Source organism: Salmo salar, chromosome ssa04, assembly GCF_905237065.1.
Source record: "Salmo salar chromosome ssa04, Ssal_v3.1, whole genome shotgun sequence".
Lineage (NCBI taxonomy): Eukaryota > Metazoa > Chordata > Actinopteri > Salmoniformes > Salmonidae > Salmo > Salmo salar.
In genome coordinates, this window is record NC_059445.1 from 23,232,856 (window position 1) to 23,246,395 (window position 13,540).

Genomic DNA, 13,540 nt, shown 5'->3' on the forward strand with positions numbered 1-13,540 from the left:
CAGTCATATGTGGCAATCTACTGGGGATATAATCTCAGGTTTCCATCCAGTAGTGAAGCGGTGGCGTTGCAGGCTTTAGCGCCAGCCCTGCTGAAACATATCTTAATCAGGACCTTGATTAGCTGAATCAGATGTGTCAAGAGTAGGGTTGGAGAAAAAGCCTGCACATCGAGTAGTTCTCTAAGAGCAATGATACTGTACAATCCAATACATTGTACCAAATTTCAGGTTATATGTTCTTAAATGTAAAAGAAAAAGCAATTGCATAAAAAAAAAAAATTATGTTTTAAAGCCAATCAGAATGACAAGTATATTAGATCAAGCTAGAGATTCCAAGGTTAGGATCTAGTCTGAGTCCGTTAAAAGTTGAACTGTATTACACACATGAGGTGTTTGGATGACCGATATTACACAAAAGTTGTGAGAAATAATAAATAAATAAATAAACACTGAAGTTCAATCAGTGACAATCAGTGTTAGCTGGTGCTTAGCTGTGTGCTATGGGTGAGTTTACCTGGCGCTTCAGTGCATGCAATTCTGTTAGAAAGGAAAGGTGTTCTCCAAGCATACGCTGTGAGGAAAATTCAAAAAAAAAAAGTGACGACATAAATAAACGTAAAAGTTTGAGATTACAAAAGGTGAGGACATAAACCAAATAAAACCAATATTAGACAAAAAAGATGTGAGAAGACAAGGTGTGATCAGGTCAAGGTTTTGTACCGGAGGAGAGGTCGTTGGGCTTGTTGCCTGTCTTGGTTTTGCTGTCTAGTTTCTCCTGGGTCAGTTTGTCCAGCAGGCTCTGGTTCTGGTCCCGCTGGCGATGGGGCTGCGGCGCCCTCTCCTGGACAAAGTCGGCCGTGCTGGACACGCTGTCACTCTCCACTCCTGGAGATACACACAAGCAAGGAAAGAGAAACATTCAAAACAAATCGAGGGGAGAATGTGTGAAATAAACAGAAACAAAACATTTACACACATCATTTGTTAAAAAACCAAAACAAAAAAACACTTTCTGCATTCGTCTTTTACATAGATAGTGTTGACCAAGTCGCCTTGAGCAATACCATTTCAGCTTGTGTCTCCTAAACATTGAGAGGTCTTCAAATATCTATTCTTATATTTTAAATATATCAACAGGCAGGTGCTACACAGTGGTGGTGGTTGGACCCAGTTACCTCCCGGCCTTTCTAACTGAGCTGCCGGAGAGGAACGAAAAGGTCAAGTTCGAGAAAAAGCGCTCAGTATAAATCATTACATGTCCCGACACTGAGAATTGCATGTCCCGACACTGTCCCCGTACCCGTGTTCTTGTGGTGTCCCTTGGCCCGCCGGGTCCTCCTCTTGGAGTTGGGCGTCTTGTCACGGGAGGCCAGGCAGGCCTGAGCAGAGGCCTTACGTCCTGCCCTAAAGGTCTTGGTGACGGTGGTGGGGTCAGCCGGGTCCGGCATGCTACTGAAGCTCTCCTGGGAGGCCTGGTCGAAGGCCAGGGGCCGGAGGATGTTAGCCCCTCTATGGGGTAGAGGGGAGGGGGATTCGTTGATAGGAGCTGGAGGCTGGGAGACGTTGAGCCAGCCAGATTCATGGCCACGACTGCTGCTTCCTTCATTCTGCCTCTGGGGCCTGGTGGGATGGATACAGACAGAAAGACGGTTGGACTAATGAAGGATTTTTTTTGTGTGTGAGAGTAACAGAACTAAGTAGTAATGAAGTATGCCTTTCATTCTTTGCACACACACTAAGGCTGGGAATTACCAGGGACATCACGATACGATATTATCACGATACGATATTATCACGATACTTAGGTGCCAATACGATATGTAACGCGATTCGACAGAGATTGTATTGCGATTTGATGCTCCAAACATATTGCTCACTATATGCCTGCGACAGAGGGACAAGAGAGAGCATGATAAAACTCGTTTTGATCAGTCAGGGAAATAGAAGTGCTGAAAACATGTTGGCTTCCTACTTAAAAAAGACAGAACATGAAAAATACTGGAGTTTTGGGCACAGGTACAGCCGACTATAGCGCTAGCTAACGCAACCTACATCGATTTTACAAAATCGATACTTGGGAGTCAAACGTTGATAATATCGTTACAATATCATCCATAAATAATATCACGACATGCAACTATAGATTTTTTCCTCCCATCACTAACACACACCTTTTGTCTACAGTGTTGAGTGGGGAGCGTTGTAGGGGCGGGGGGAAGCTCAAGTACTCTGTCTTGACTGAGGTGTTGGGATCCAGCTGCTGCTGTTGGTTGTCTGGGCTGGCTTGGCCACCAGCACTCTGAAGGAACTCACCCATAGCAGAAGGGAACAGGGGGTTGAAGTTAAACCCTGTGGAGGAGAGAAAGAAATGAAGTGAGCACACATATTGAGGTATATTGTGCAGGTTAGCGGTTTTTCCATCATGAATCTGGTTCTGGAGGCAGATCTACAGAGTGTGGCTGTGCCAGCTAGTGACCAAAGTCATAAAATCTCATTTTAAACCTAGCCCCACTGCTATCCCTAATGCCTAACCCTAACCTTAAATTAAGACCAAAAAGCTTTTATGAATTTGTACAATATAGAGACATTTAGACTGGCTTATTTAAGGGAAAAATAAAATAAAAAATAAATCGCTCAGTTCTGCCTCCTGGACAAGACTGATGACAATAAACATCAACCTGCGTATATTGTGATCTGGAAACAACTTGGTTACAAGTGTATCAAATCAGGAATTTCTCCTAGTATTCCAGTATGCCCTCTGTGCCCGAGCTTCTCAATTTCTAAAGCTAACCTCTGAATTGAACTGGGTCAAGGTGACAGGTATTTGTAGAAGACTGCCTTCTACGACATTATTACAAAAGCAATTAATACATTTCTGCACACCCAGTCCCTGAAAGAAACATTTGAACACTAACTATACAAACCATTTAGAACACCTGCTCTTTCCATGACAGACTGATCAGGTGAAAGCAATGAGGAGACAGGTTAAACCTTGAGACATGTATTTCGTATGTGTGCCATTCAGAGGGTGAATGGGCAAGAATTTAAGTGCTTTTGAACGGGGTATGTTAGTAGGTGCCAAGCACACCGGTTTGTGTCAAGAACTGCAATGCTGCTGGGGTTCACACGCTCAACAGTTTCCAGTGTGTATCAAAAATGGTCCACCACCCAAAAGGACATCCAGCCAACTTAACTGTGGGAAGCATTGGAGTCCACAGGGATGCTGGCCCATGTTGAGTGCTTTCAACACCTTAGAGTCCATGCCCTGACAAATTGAGGCTGTTCTGACGGGGGGAATGTTCGGTATAATCTGTGTACATTCTTGGATTTTACATTCCATTGAGAAAACTGTCACTCATACAAAAACAGATACTTCATAACATCGAGGAAGGATCTAAAAACATTGGATGGAAGGATGCATGTTTAAAGGGGTGTTGGAAGGCGTACCGGAGGAGAAGGGCAAGAATCCGGCCAAGCTGGGAGGTAGGTTGAGGGCCTGGTTGACAGAGGGGGGCATGGAGGAGGTGAAGGGGAGAAAGATGCTGGTGGGGGAGAGGGGGGGGACAGGCACTGCCGGAGTCCCGGGACGTGGAGGCTTGGTTCTGAGGCTGCTGACCTGATGACGAGGACGGCTGCTGCGGTTGTTGTTGTTGTTGACGGAGCAGGTCGCTCAGCACCAGTTTCAGTCTGGGGACAAACGGGATACAGGTAAGTTAGTGTTAAAACCTAAATCACATTCATGTATTCACAAGTCATGTTTCAGCCTGATGTCATGTTCACATATACTGCAGATAGCCAATCACGGTTAATTGACTATGCATTAAGAACTACACATTAACGTAGACATGACATGCGTGTGAACCTAACAAGCCAAAGCTGCAATAAATAAAAATGTTCATAAACTGAATTGTAAGGTCTGGAAAACAGACGCTGATAATTTCCCTCATGCAGTACATTCAGCCAGTGACATTAACATATTAGTAACGTTTTTGGGGACTTCAGATGAGAATTAGCTGCAGTATATTGCTAAAATATGGTGCAATGTTTGTTGTACGTCATCTGTGTCAAATGGGTCCGGTGTGGCTCAGTTGGTAGAGCATGGCGAGTTGTGGGTTCGATTCCCACGGAGGACCAGTACAAAAAAGTATGCACTCACTACTGTAAGTCGCTTTGGATAAGAGCGTTTGCTAAGTGACAAAAATGTAAATAAATCAATAGAATACGTTTTTCTAGTCGATTCTTTTTTTGGTCTGTAGCATTGTGTTCGGTCTACCTTTCAACGTTGTTCTGCTGCCAGGCCAGCTGTGTGTAACACTGGCTGAGCTGGTGCATGACCAGGTGAACCTGGGGGGAGGACAGGTTGTTAGGCAGCGCATTGTACGGTCCTGTCAGCAGGGTCTGGAGCATGTAGGACAACGTCTGGAGGGGGGGGGGTAGAAGAGTGAGAGGAAGAGATGTACAAAGAGTGTGTATGTGTGTGTAGAGAGAGACAAAGTTTGAAAGACGGATAGAAGGGCAGGAGAAAGAGGAGGGGGGGAGAGAGAGAACAGAATGGTATTCATGAACCTGTCTGTCAGTTGGTTTCTCCATACAGGTTCTGACACCCAGTCAAATAGGAACTCAAGCCAACGGCTGATTTCTATAAAGGAATAGCAGCGTTGGCATTTCCATCAGGACGACGCACGCTGAATAAATTCAACACCATGCCCTATAGGTTAATAAGTGTCACCGCCACCGTGCTATATCAATGACAACGTGGAGAAAATCCATTTAGGCACCTCTAACACAAGACTGGCGTGAGTAATACATTTTCTTTATTAACTTACTTTAGTGAAACGTAATAGACGTTGAACAGAAAGGAAAGTGAGCAGAAATGCCAAACATTGTTTGGCGGTGTGCCTAAAGCCTTAGGTTGCTGCTACCTTCTCAATAGGTTGGGTGAAAGAGACCAGGGGGCGAATATATCATATTCAGAACATTTGAAATACTTGGTGTACTTTATTTGGCTTAGCTGGTCAGGTAAAATGGAAACAAACTCCTCGTGCCAGGCAAACTAAATGAACATCAAGTACCTCCTTTGGTAAGGGAGAATTCAGACCTGGTTCGGATGTGTACTCCAAACATTTGAAATACTTGAGGCACTTAATTTAACTTGGAAGGTACAATGAAAACAAATTGTGCAAACCCCTCATGCCAGACAAGCTAAAATCAATTCCAAAAAGTGAACATGTGAGGCTCCCTTGATATAGCTTAGCTCATCAGGTACAATGGAACCAAACTCCTCATGCCAGCTAGCCTTGTACCTGACAAGCTAAATCAGGCACTCAACCAGGTCAAACGTTTGAGATAAGCCTACGTATTGGTGTGAGGTGACTGAAGTGTGGGCCAACTGCTTTACCAACCTGCTGATCCTGCAGTAGGGTCTGACACATGCTGGTGCTGAAGTCCAGCTGCCTCTGTAGTGTGCCCACCTGCTCCTGCCAGTGGCGTGATGCCAACCCAGGGCCAGAACCCTCCTGGAAGGACAGCTCGGCCGCCCAACGCAGGTTCTCCTGGCGCCTCGCACCCCCGATGCTGACGCCGCCGTGGGCTTGGGACTGTTGCTGTTGTTTGGCTCGAGAACGGGGAGAGGGTCGGCCACTAGCTTCGGATGCGAATTGTTGGGGCGGCTTCAGAACGTTGCTGGAGAAAAAGAAGGGGGAGAGTGATATATTTGTATTATTGGGTGTCCAGCGAGTTGTGGGTGCTGCTGTGAATGCAAGACCCAATTGTCCCCACAGAACTTTCATGACGCCAAGATTGAAGTTGTATTAGTATTATGTACGGGGTCTACATCGTCCAACGAAGTGTATACTTGCAGATTCCTTCTCGACAACAATAAGAAACGGTAAAAAATAAGAATACAAACATAAAGTAAATGGCAGTAGAATACCGTATTTAACCATATATCAATAGTATCCTACGGGGTGGATCAAAAGCCTGCAGACTCAGTATCTCTTGGACTGGGGTTCGGTTAAGGTTAACCCTAACCCCTCATATCACTACTACAATGGATTAATCCTTAAGAGTCTATTAACGAACCCGTTATAAATAAAAAATAATAAAATTGGTCAGTTTAAGCTAGTGATGTCAGTTCGCATGGGCTGCATCTCAATCCACCGCATCCACCCATGTCGACCTTTCGCATCTGCGGTGGAAAGTGGCTGAGCTACAGCGTTGTCAGTCAGACCCTGAGACGTCCCAGAAAGTGGTCTTCTCACGAAAACGTCTGTGGCGTCGGAACGGTTTGGCCTACAAACTATTACGACAGAAAGATGAGACTCCCGAACGCGTTGGTGTTCTCCGCTTTGAAGGTAACCCCTACAAACACATGGAAGCACAAAGATAGTTTTGTGCCCCAAAAAAATAAGGGGTTAAATATGTGCCTAGATGTATATTATTGTTTTTATACCTAAAGGGTTCCTAAAATTCAATATCAAATAGACATTGAGGTTATTTTATTTTTATCGTTATTTTACCAGGTAAGTTGACTGAGAACACATTCTCATTTACAGCAACAACCTGGGGAATAGTTTCAGGGGAGAGGAGGGGGATGAATGAGCCAATTGTAAGCTGGGGATGATTAGATGGCCGTGAGGGTATGGAGGGCCAGATTGGGAATTTAGCTAGGACACCGTGGTTAACACCCCTACTCTTACAATAAGTGCAATGGGATCTTTAATGACCTCAGAGTCAGGACACCCGTTTAACGTCCCATCCGAAAGACGGCACCCTACACACAGTGTCACTGCCCTGGGGCATTGGGATATTGTTTAGACCAGAGGAAAGAGTGCCTCCTACTGGCCCTCCAACACCACTTCCAGCAGCATCTGGTCTCCCATCCAGGGACTGACCAGGACCAACCCTGCTTAGCTTCAGAAGCAAGCCAGCAGTGGGATGCAGGGTGGTATGCTAAATTCCGGACTATAAGCCGCAACTTTTTTCCCACGCTTTGAACTTCGCGGCTTAAACAATGACGCGGCTAATATATGGATTTTTCCCGCTTTCAAATTTGTGGGTCCTGACAGCGTGGAGCATTGTCAAAAAATCCACTATCATCAACGGGTTTCGAAAGGCTGGAATGCTGCGTGTTGAAGAGGGCTCAGCGGGGGATTTGCCTCCGGATGAAAGTGACGAGAGCGACAATGAAAACGATCCAATATTGGATGAAGCAATTCTGAGGCTATTCAACTCCGACACTGAAGGAGATGGTTTCAGTGCACAGGAGGAGGAAGATAGTGACCAATGACTTTCTTGGTAGGCTACTGTTTACTGCTAATTTTTTTGTTTTTGTTACAAGCCGTGTTTCGTTAAAGCCCATTTATTTTTGTTACAAGCCGTGTTTCGTTAAAGCCTATTTATTTTTGTTACAAGCCGTGTTTCGTTAAAGCCTGTGTAAAGTTCATTTGTTTCAATGTACCAGTAGGCACCTGCGGCTTATAGACATGTGCGGCTTATTTATGTTCAAAATAATACTTTTTTTTTAATTCAGTGGGTGCGGCTTATATTCAGGTGCGCTTAATAGTCCGGAAATTACGGTAATTGGAAAACAATGGGTTTCCTTGTATGCCTCTTTCACAGACCTGCCCAGTGTCTTGCTGTTGCTGTAGGATCTCTGCTTCCTAGTGGAGTAGCGATGCAGGTCATCACTGGAGCTGGACTCTGCTCCGTCTTCATCCTCCTCCTCCTCTTCTTCTTCCTCAGCGCCCAACTCAGAGGGGTAGCCGTCCTCGTCCAGCTGACAGGGGGTGGAGCCGCCCCACGTGGCCATGGTCCTGAGGAGGGTAACAAAGTCAATTAAGGCCCAACTCAAAAGACAAAACCGATCCCTCTAGGCACTTCATGTAGATATGAAAACATTTGATGGCTAAAAGCATCTATCTACTTCCATCTGATACATTCAGAATGTTTCACATCATGGAATTCACCCGATTATTTGGGGTCTTAACGCTTCCCTCACCTCTCGTCCCTGCTGAGTGGCTGCGTGGCAGCGGCGGCGTGACCCTCTGGGTCCTCCATCCTGTAGGGGGAGTCGCTGCGGCCGCTCCTCCTCTGATGCTCGGCCATCAGGGATTCCAGGTGCTTCCTCCGCTGGCGCAGCTCCTCCCGCAGGATCTGGTGGCGCCGCATCTCACACCACAGCTGCTGGGGAAACATGAAGGTAAATGAGCGCTGTTATTTTCATGGTTATGTCTGCATGATAACTCACACTCCTATACAGCTCCCTGACATCCAGCCATGGCTAACTCGGTCACGCTAACCCTCAGGAAAAGCCTTGCACTGAGCGGGTGATACAAGTCTTCTGTTTGATTTTGGCGAACCATCAAGTTTGTGGGATGAGCATACTATCATTGATGTTACTGTGAACTGACCCTGTCAAATCAAAACAAATCAAAAACCCACCTCGTTGTCAGTGACAGAAGCGTTCGCGGCGGCCTGGGCTGTGGGTTTGAGCGCAGCGGTGGCGGCAGGAGAAGCGTTGGCTTTGGGGGCTGCAGCCGGAGCAGGGGCTGGGGTGGAAGCTGCAGCCGGGACCTTCCTCATCAGGGTCTGCTGGCTCACTGTGCTGCTGGACACCGACGACTGGAAAGGAGAAGATGGGAGGGAGAGGTAGAGCGTGTATGCGAGAGAATGATAGGAGAGAGGCCCTCTCAAATAACACCCTATTCTCGATATAGAGCACTAAAGTTAAAAAGTCAGAAACAAGTTCTGACACCAAAGCCTTTCAACACAATCAATCAGGAAATAGAGTGGTGTGTGCTCAGTGTGTGTTACCTGCAGGTCGGGGCAGGCCCACTGCAGGTCCTGGATCTTGTCTTGGATCTCCATCAGCCGCTGGCGTTCCTCGTGAAGCTGCTGCAACTCCTGCTGCTGCTGACGAAGCTTCTCCTCATACAGCTTCTCCCTGAGACACACACAACTTATTTTAGATTCACAAACAGAATCACCGGCGGTGTAATTCACACACGCTTAAAGGCAGAAATGCACTCACTCAGATATAAATAGACGCAGGTACTTTCATACACTTATGATGGTTCAACGGCGTCTACTATGTGCGTTAGTGCTCCGTATGGGTGTGAGTAAGTCTCCTACCTGGCCTTGTCTGTGAGGGTGAGGTCTCTGGGGCTCCTGGCTGCAGAGGAGGAGCCAGCAGCAGCACCTCTGGTGTTGTTGGGCTGCTGGTGGAGGCCCTCGTCCTCATTGGCCGTGGTAGCGTCTGTATCGTCACTCTGGGAGACAAGAAGTCACATGGGTACTATTCCATAAGGCCATTGCCCATCTTCAACGGCTGAAATTCCAGCTCTTTATTTTCTTGGACTGTAAAAGGGTCCTCTTCCACTCTGAACTGTCTAGACCAGTCAGCTGCACCATGGTCATTTTAGATTCTGTACCATGTGGTCTATTTTGTATTATTGACTTATTTGTGTGTGTTGATATGTTTCTACTCACACGTGCTGTGAAAAAGTATTTGCCCCCTTTTAAATGATCTGTTTTTTTTTTTTTTTTTAAATACTGAATGTTAGCAGCTCTTCAACCAAAACCTAATAATTAGATAAAGGGAACCTGAGTGAACAAATAACACAACAATTACATACTTATTTCAAAAACTAAAAAGTTATACAACACCCAAAGCCCCTGTTTGAAACATGTATTGCCCCCTTACACTCAATAACTGGTTGTGCCACCTTTAGCTGCAATGACTCTAACCAAATGTTTCCTGTAGTTGTTGATCAGTCTCTCACGTCGCTGAGGAGGAATTTTGGCCCACTCTTCCATGCAGAACTGCTGTAACTCAGTGACATTTGTGGGTTTTCAAGGATGAACTGCTCGTTTCTTGTCCTGCCACAACATCATCTCAATTGGGATTAGGTCTGGACTTTGACTAGGCCTGTCCACAACATCAAATGTATTGCTTTTTAGACATTTTCATGTCGACTTGTGTATTTTGGATCATTGTCTCGCTGAATGACCGAGCTGGCTTCAGCTCACAGACAAATGGCCTGACAGTTCCCTGTTGAATTCTGATATAGAGCAGAATTCATGGTTCCTTCCATTAAGGCAAGTCGTCCAGGTCCTGAGGCAGCAAAGCATCTCCAAACAATCACACTACCACCCCCATGCTTGGCCGTTGGTTTAAGGTTCTTACTTTGGAATGCAGTGTTTGGTTTTCGCCAGGTATAACGGGACCCATGTCATCCAAAAAGTTAGACTTTTGAATCACCTGTCCATAGAAAATTCTTCCAAGAGTCTTGATCATCATTCCAGGTGCTTTTTGGCAAACTTGAGTCAACTTTTTAGACAAGATTGGTCCCATTACTGACTTGCACTATGGTGCCTACAATTTACATATGCCATGTTTCTCTGCTTCTAGTCAGTCCTCTCACCTGCACCATGGCCACCAGCTCCTGGAGCTGCCGTAGTTTCTGCTTGGCCGTCTGCAGCCGGTGGACTTTGTGTGCGAAGTCTGCGTCCTCGTTCCCCAGGCTGCTCCTCCTGCTTGACCCCGAGCACTCGCTGTCCCGGCCCCTGGCCCCGCGCACCTCTTCATCTTCCAGGGCATCGTCATCATCGTCGTCATTGACCTGGTTGTAGGGCCGGTTGTACTGGCACTCTGGTGGAGGCAGAGACAAATCAGGGTTAGTGAGATGAGTGGGTTGTGTGTATAGCATGTAATGTGCATTGCGCTACCTATGGCTGAGGGGATGTTGAGGCTGCGGAGGTTGGCTGCTGCAGAGCGGTTGTTGATCTCACACTCGGTGTTGAGCCTCCCGTCAGCGTGGTTGTTGGTGCTGCCGCCTCCTCGGCCATTGGTCAGACTGTTCATTTCTGTCCAGTTCCCAGAATGCTGTGGGTTTCTGACCAGGGGAAAGAGAGATGGAGAAGAGGGTCAAGACTCAATTTCACTCTGCCATGATTTACCCTTGGGAATTGTATTAATCTGAACCGTAATAATATTTCTTAGTTTGTTCTCAATGACTTGCCTGGCTATCTTTTACAATAAAGACCTGGTAATGTGGGGCACATGAAGGGAACAGATTATATGCTTGGTTTGAAGCTAACCAGTTACTGTCAGTGGTTGCCGGTTTGAATGATGCTTAGTAACAGAAATGGACAAGGCACACTAATAAACATCTCTAATGAGGAGTAATAATGACTTCACCCTACTCCGTCTGTGTCCCTCAAGTACCTGATGTTTGTGATGGGGGGCCGGCGGTTTTCCTGCTCCGAGTCGAACATGGTCTCCAGCATGGAGCCATCCTCCTCAGTCTCCGCCTCCTCCTCCTCCTCCTTCACGTTCTCGTTGACCGTGTCCACCATCATGTCCGATGTCTGCTCGTAGTACTGCACCAGCTCACGCAGCTCGTTCAGACGCTTGTGCACCTCCTTCAGCTTCCTGTGGTGGGAGGGGGATTCTGTTTTAAAATGGCCCGATTCTGTTTTAAAAGTCTCCACCTCAAGGATTTAAAAGCATTGGATTGGCCTTCTGCCCAAAGTGTGCACCCCACCTCAAGAATTGAAAGCACTACAAGTCTTTCTTTTGAGTTAGATTTCAGAGAGAATGTGGGGGAATGAATGGGGAGAAATGGAATGTGGGAAAGAGACCAAGGTTGATACATGGACAACTGAAATCAATGAAGGAGAGACACTTGACTAATTGGATCTATTGTTGCTCCGACTAATGAATGAATAAGAGGGATAAAAGGTGATGGATGGCAGAGTTTGTCTGAAGGAACAGTGCAGTATGGATCTTCAGCTGCCGGTATCAGAGAGATACAAAGGGTGCATGCTAATAGTCTGAGTTGGTTCCCTCTTCTCGTCTCCTTTGCTCCATCGACACTGGGTTGTATTCATTAGGGCACAAGTCCAGGTAGTCCCAATAGACATGGAACACTGGTCACTTTAATAAGGTTTCCATACTGTTTTACTCATTTCAGATTTATATACTGTATTCTAGTCAATGCCATCCTATTCAACTATTCCAGAATATATATTCGATCCTACAGATATACTAAATATTCTATCCACAATGTCTATACATCCCATCACATACAGTGCATTCGGAAAGTATTCAGACCACTTGACTTTTTCCACATTTTGATACGTTAGTCTTATTGTAAAATGTACTAAATACAAAAAAAAAAAACTACTCAATCTATACACAACACATAATTTACATAAGTATTCAGACCTTTTGCTGAGACTCAAAATTGAGCTCAGGTGCATCCTGTTTACATTGATCATCCTTGAGATGTTTCTACAACTTGGAGTCCACTTGTGGTAAATTCAATTGATTGGACATGATTTGGAAAGGCACACACACACCTGTCTATATAAGGTCCCACAGTTGTCAGAGCAAAAAGCAAGCTATGAGGTCGAAAGGAATTGCCAGTAGAGCTCCGACACAGGATTATGTCGAGGCAGAGATCTGGGGAAGGGTACCAAAATATGTCTGCAGCATTGAAGGTCCCCATGAACAGTGGCCTCCTTCATTCTTAAAAATGGAAGAAGCTAGGAACCACCAAGACTCTTCCTAGAGCTGGCCGCCCGACCAAACTGAGAAATAGGGGGAGAAGGGCCTTGGTCAGGGAGGTGACCAAGAAGCCGATGGTCACTCTGCCAGATCTCTAGAGTTCCTCTGTGGAGATGGTGAGAACCTGTCAGAAGGACAACCATCTCTGCAGCAATCCATCAAATCAGGCCTTTATGTTAGAGTGGCCAGACGGAAGTCACTCCTCAGTAAAAAAAGGCACATGACAGCACGCTGGGAGTTTGCCAAAAGGCACCTAAAGACTCTCAGACCATGATAAACAAGATTCTCTGGTCTGATGAAACCAAGCTTGAACTCTTTGGCCTGAATGCCAAGCGTCATGTCTGGAGGAAACCTGGCACCATCCCTACGATGAAGCATGGTGGTGGCAGCATCATGCTGTGGGGATGTTTTTCCAGAGGCAGGGACTGGGAGACTAGCCAGGATCAAGGGAAAGCTGAACAGAGCAAAGTACAGAGAGAAGCTTGATGAAAACCTGCTCCAGAGAGCTCAGGACCTCAGACTGAGGCGAAGGTTCACTTTCCAACAGGACAACAACAAGCACACAGCCAAGACAACACAGGAGCGGCTTTGAGACAAATCTCTGAATGTCTTTGAGTGGCCCAGCCAGTGACCGGACTTGAACCCGCTCGAAGATCTCTAGAGAGACCTGAAAATAACTGTGCAGCGACACTTCCCATCCAACCTGACAGAGCTTGAGAAGATCTGCAGAGAAGAATGCGAGAATCTCCCCAAAAACAAGTGTGCCAAGCTTGTAGCGTCATGCCCAAGAAAACTCGAGGCTGTTGAAGCCGCTTTGGCAGTGATTACAAAGTACTAAGTAAAAGACCTGAATACTTAAGTAAATGTAATATTTTTAATACATTTGCAAAAATGTCTAAAAAACGCTTTTTTCCCGTTGTAATTAATTATGGGGTATTCTGTGTAGATTGATGAGGGGGGAAAACTATT

At 46.0% G+C, this 13,540-nt stretch overlaps 1 protein-coding gene across 1 annotated transcript in view; it reads right to left on the reverse strand.

The window, feature by feature from the left end:
* Nucleotides 1–13,540, reverse strand: part of LOC106602553 (pericentriolar material 1 protein) — a 38,064-nt gene that overhangs the window by 7,233 nt on the left and 17,291 nt on the right. The window contains exons 11-26 of the mRNA XM_045716664.1: nt 11,228–11,434; nt 10,729–10,895; nt 10,425–10,651; nt 9,133–9,269; nt 8,815–8,944; nt 8,443–8,622; nt 8,000–8,181; nt 7,623–7,814; nt 5,403–5,682; nt 4,274–4,419; nt 3,617–3,687; nt 3,448–3,570; nt 2,172–2,349; nt 1,301–1,620; nt 721–885; nt 515–571 (exon numbers count right to left, since the gene is read on the reverse strand). Coding sequence (XP_045572620.1) covers nt 515–571; nt 721–885; nt 1,301–1,620; nt 2,172–2,349; nt 3,448–3,570; nt 3,617–3,687; nt 4,274–4,419; nt 5,403–5,682; nt 7,623–7,814; nt 8,000–8,181; nt 8,443–8,622; nt 8,815–8,944; nt 9,133–9,269; nt 10,425–10,651; nt 10,729–10,895; nt 11,228–11,434 — 2,762 coding nt within the window. The remainder of the gene's footprint in view (nt 1–514; nt 572–720; nt 886–1,300; nt 1,621–2,171; nt 2,350–3,447; nt 3,571–3,616; nt 3,688–4,273; nt 4,420–5,402; nt 5,683–7,622; nt 7,815–7,999; nt 8,182–8,442; nt 8,623–8,814; nt 8,945–9,132; nt 9,270–10,424; nt 10,652–10,728; nt 10,896–11,227; nt 11,435–13,540) is intronic.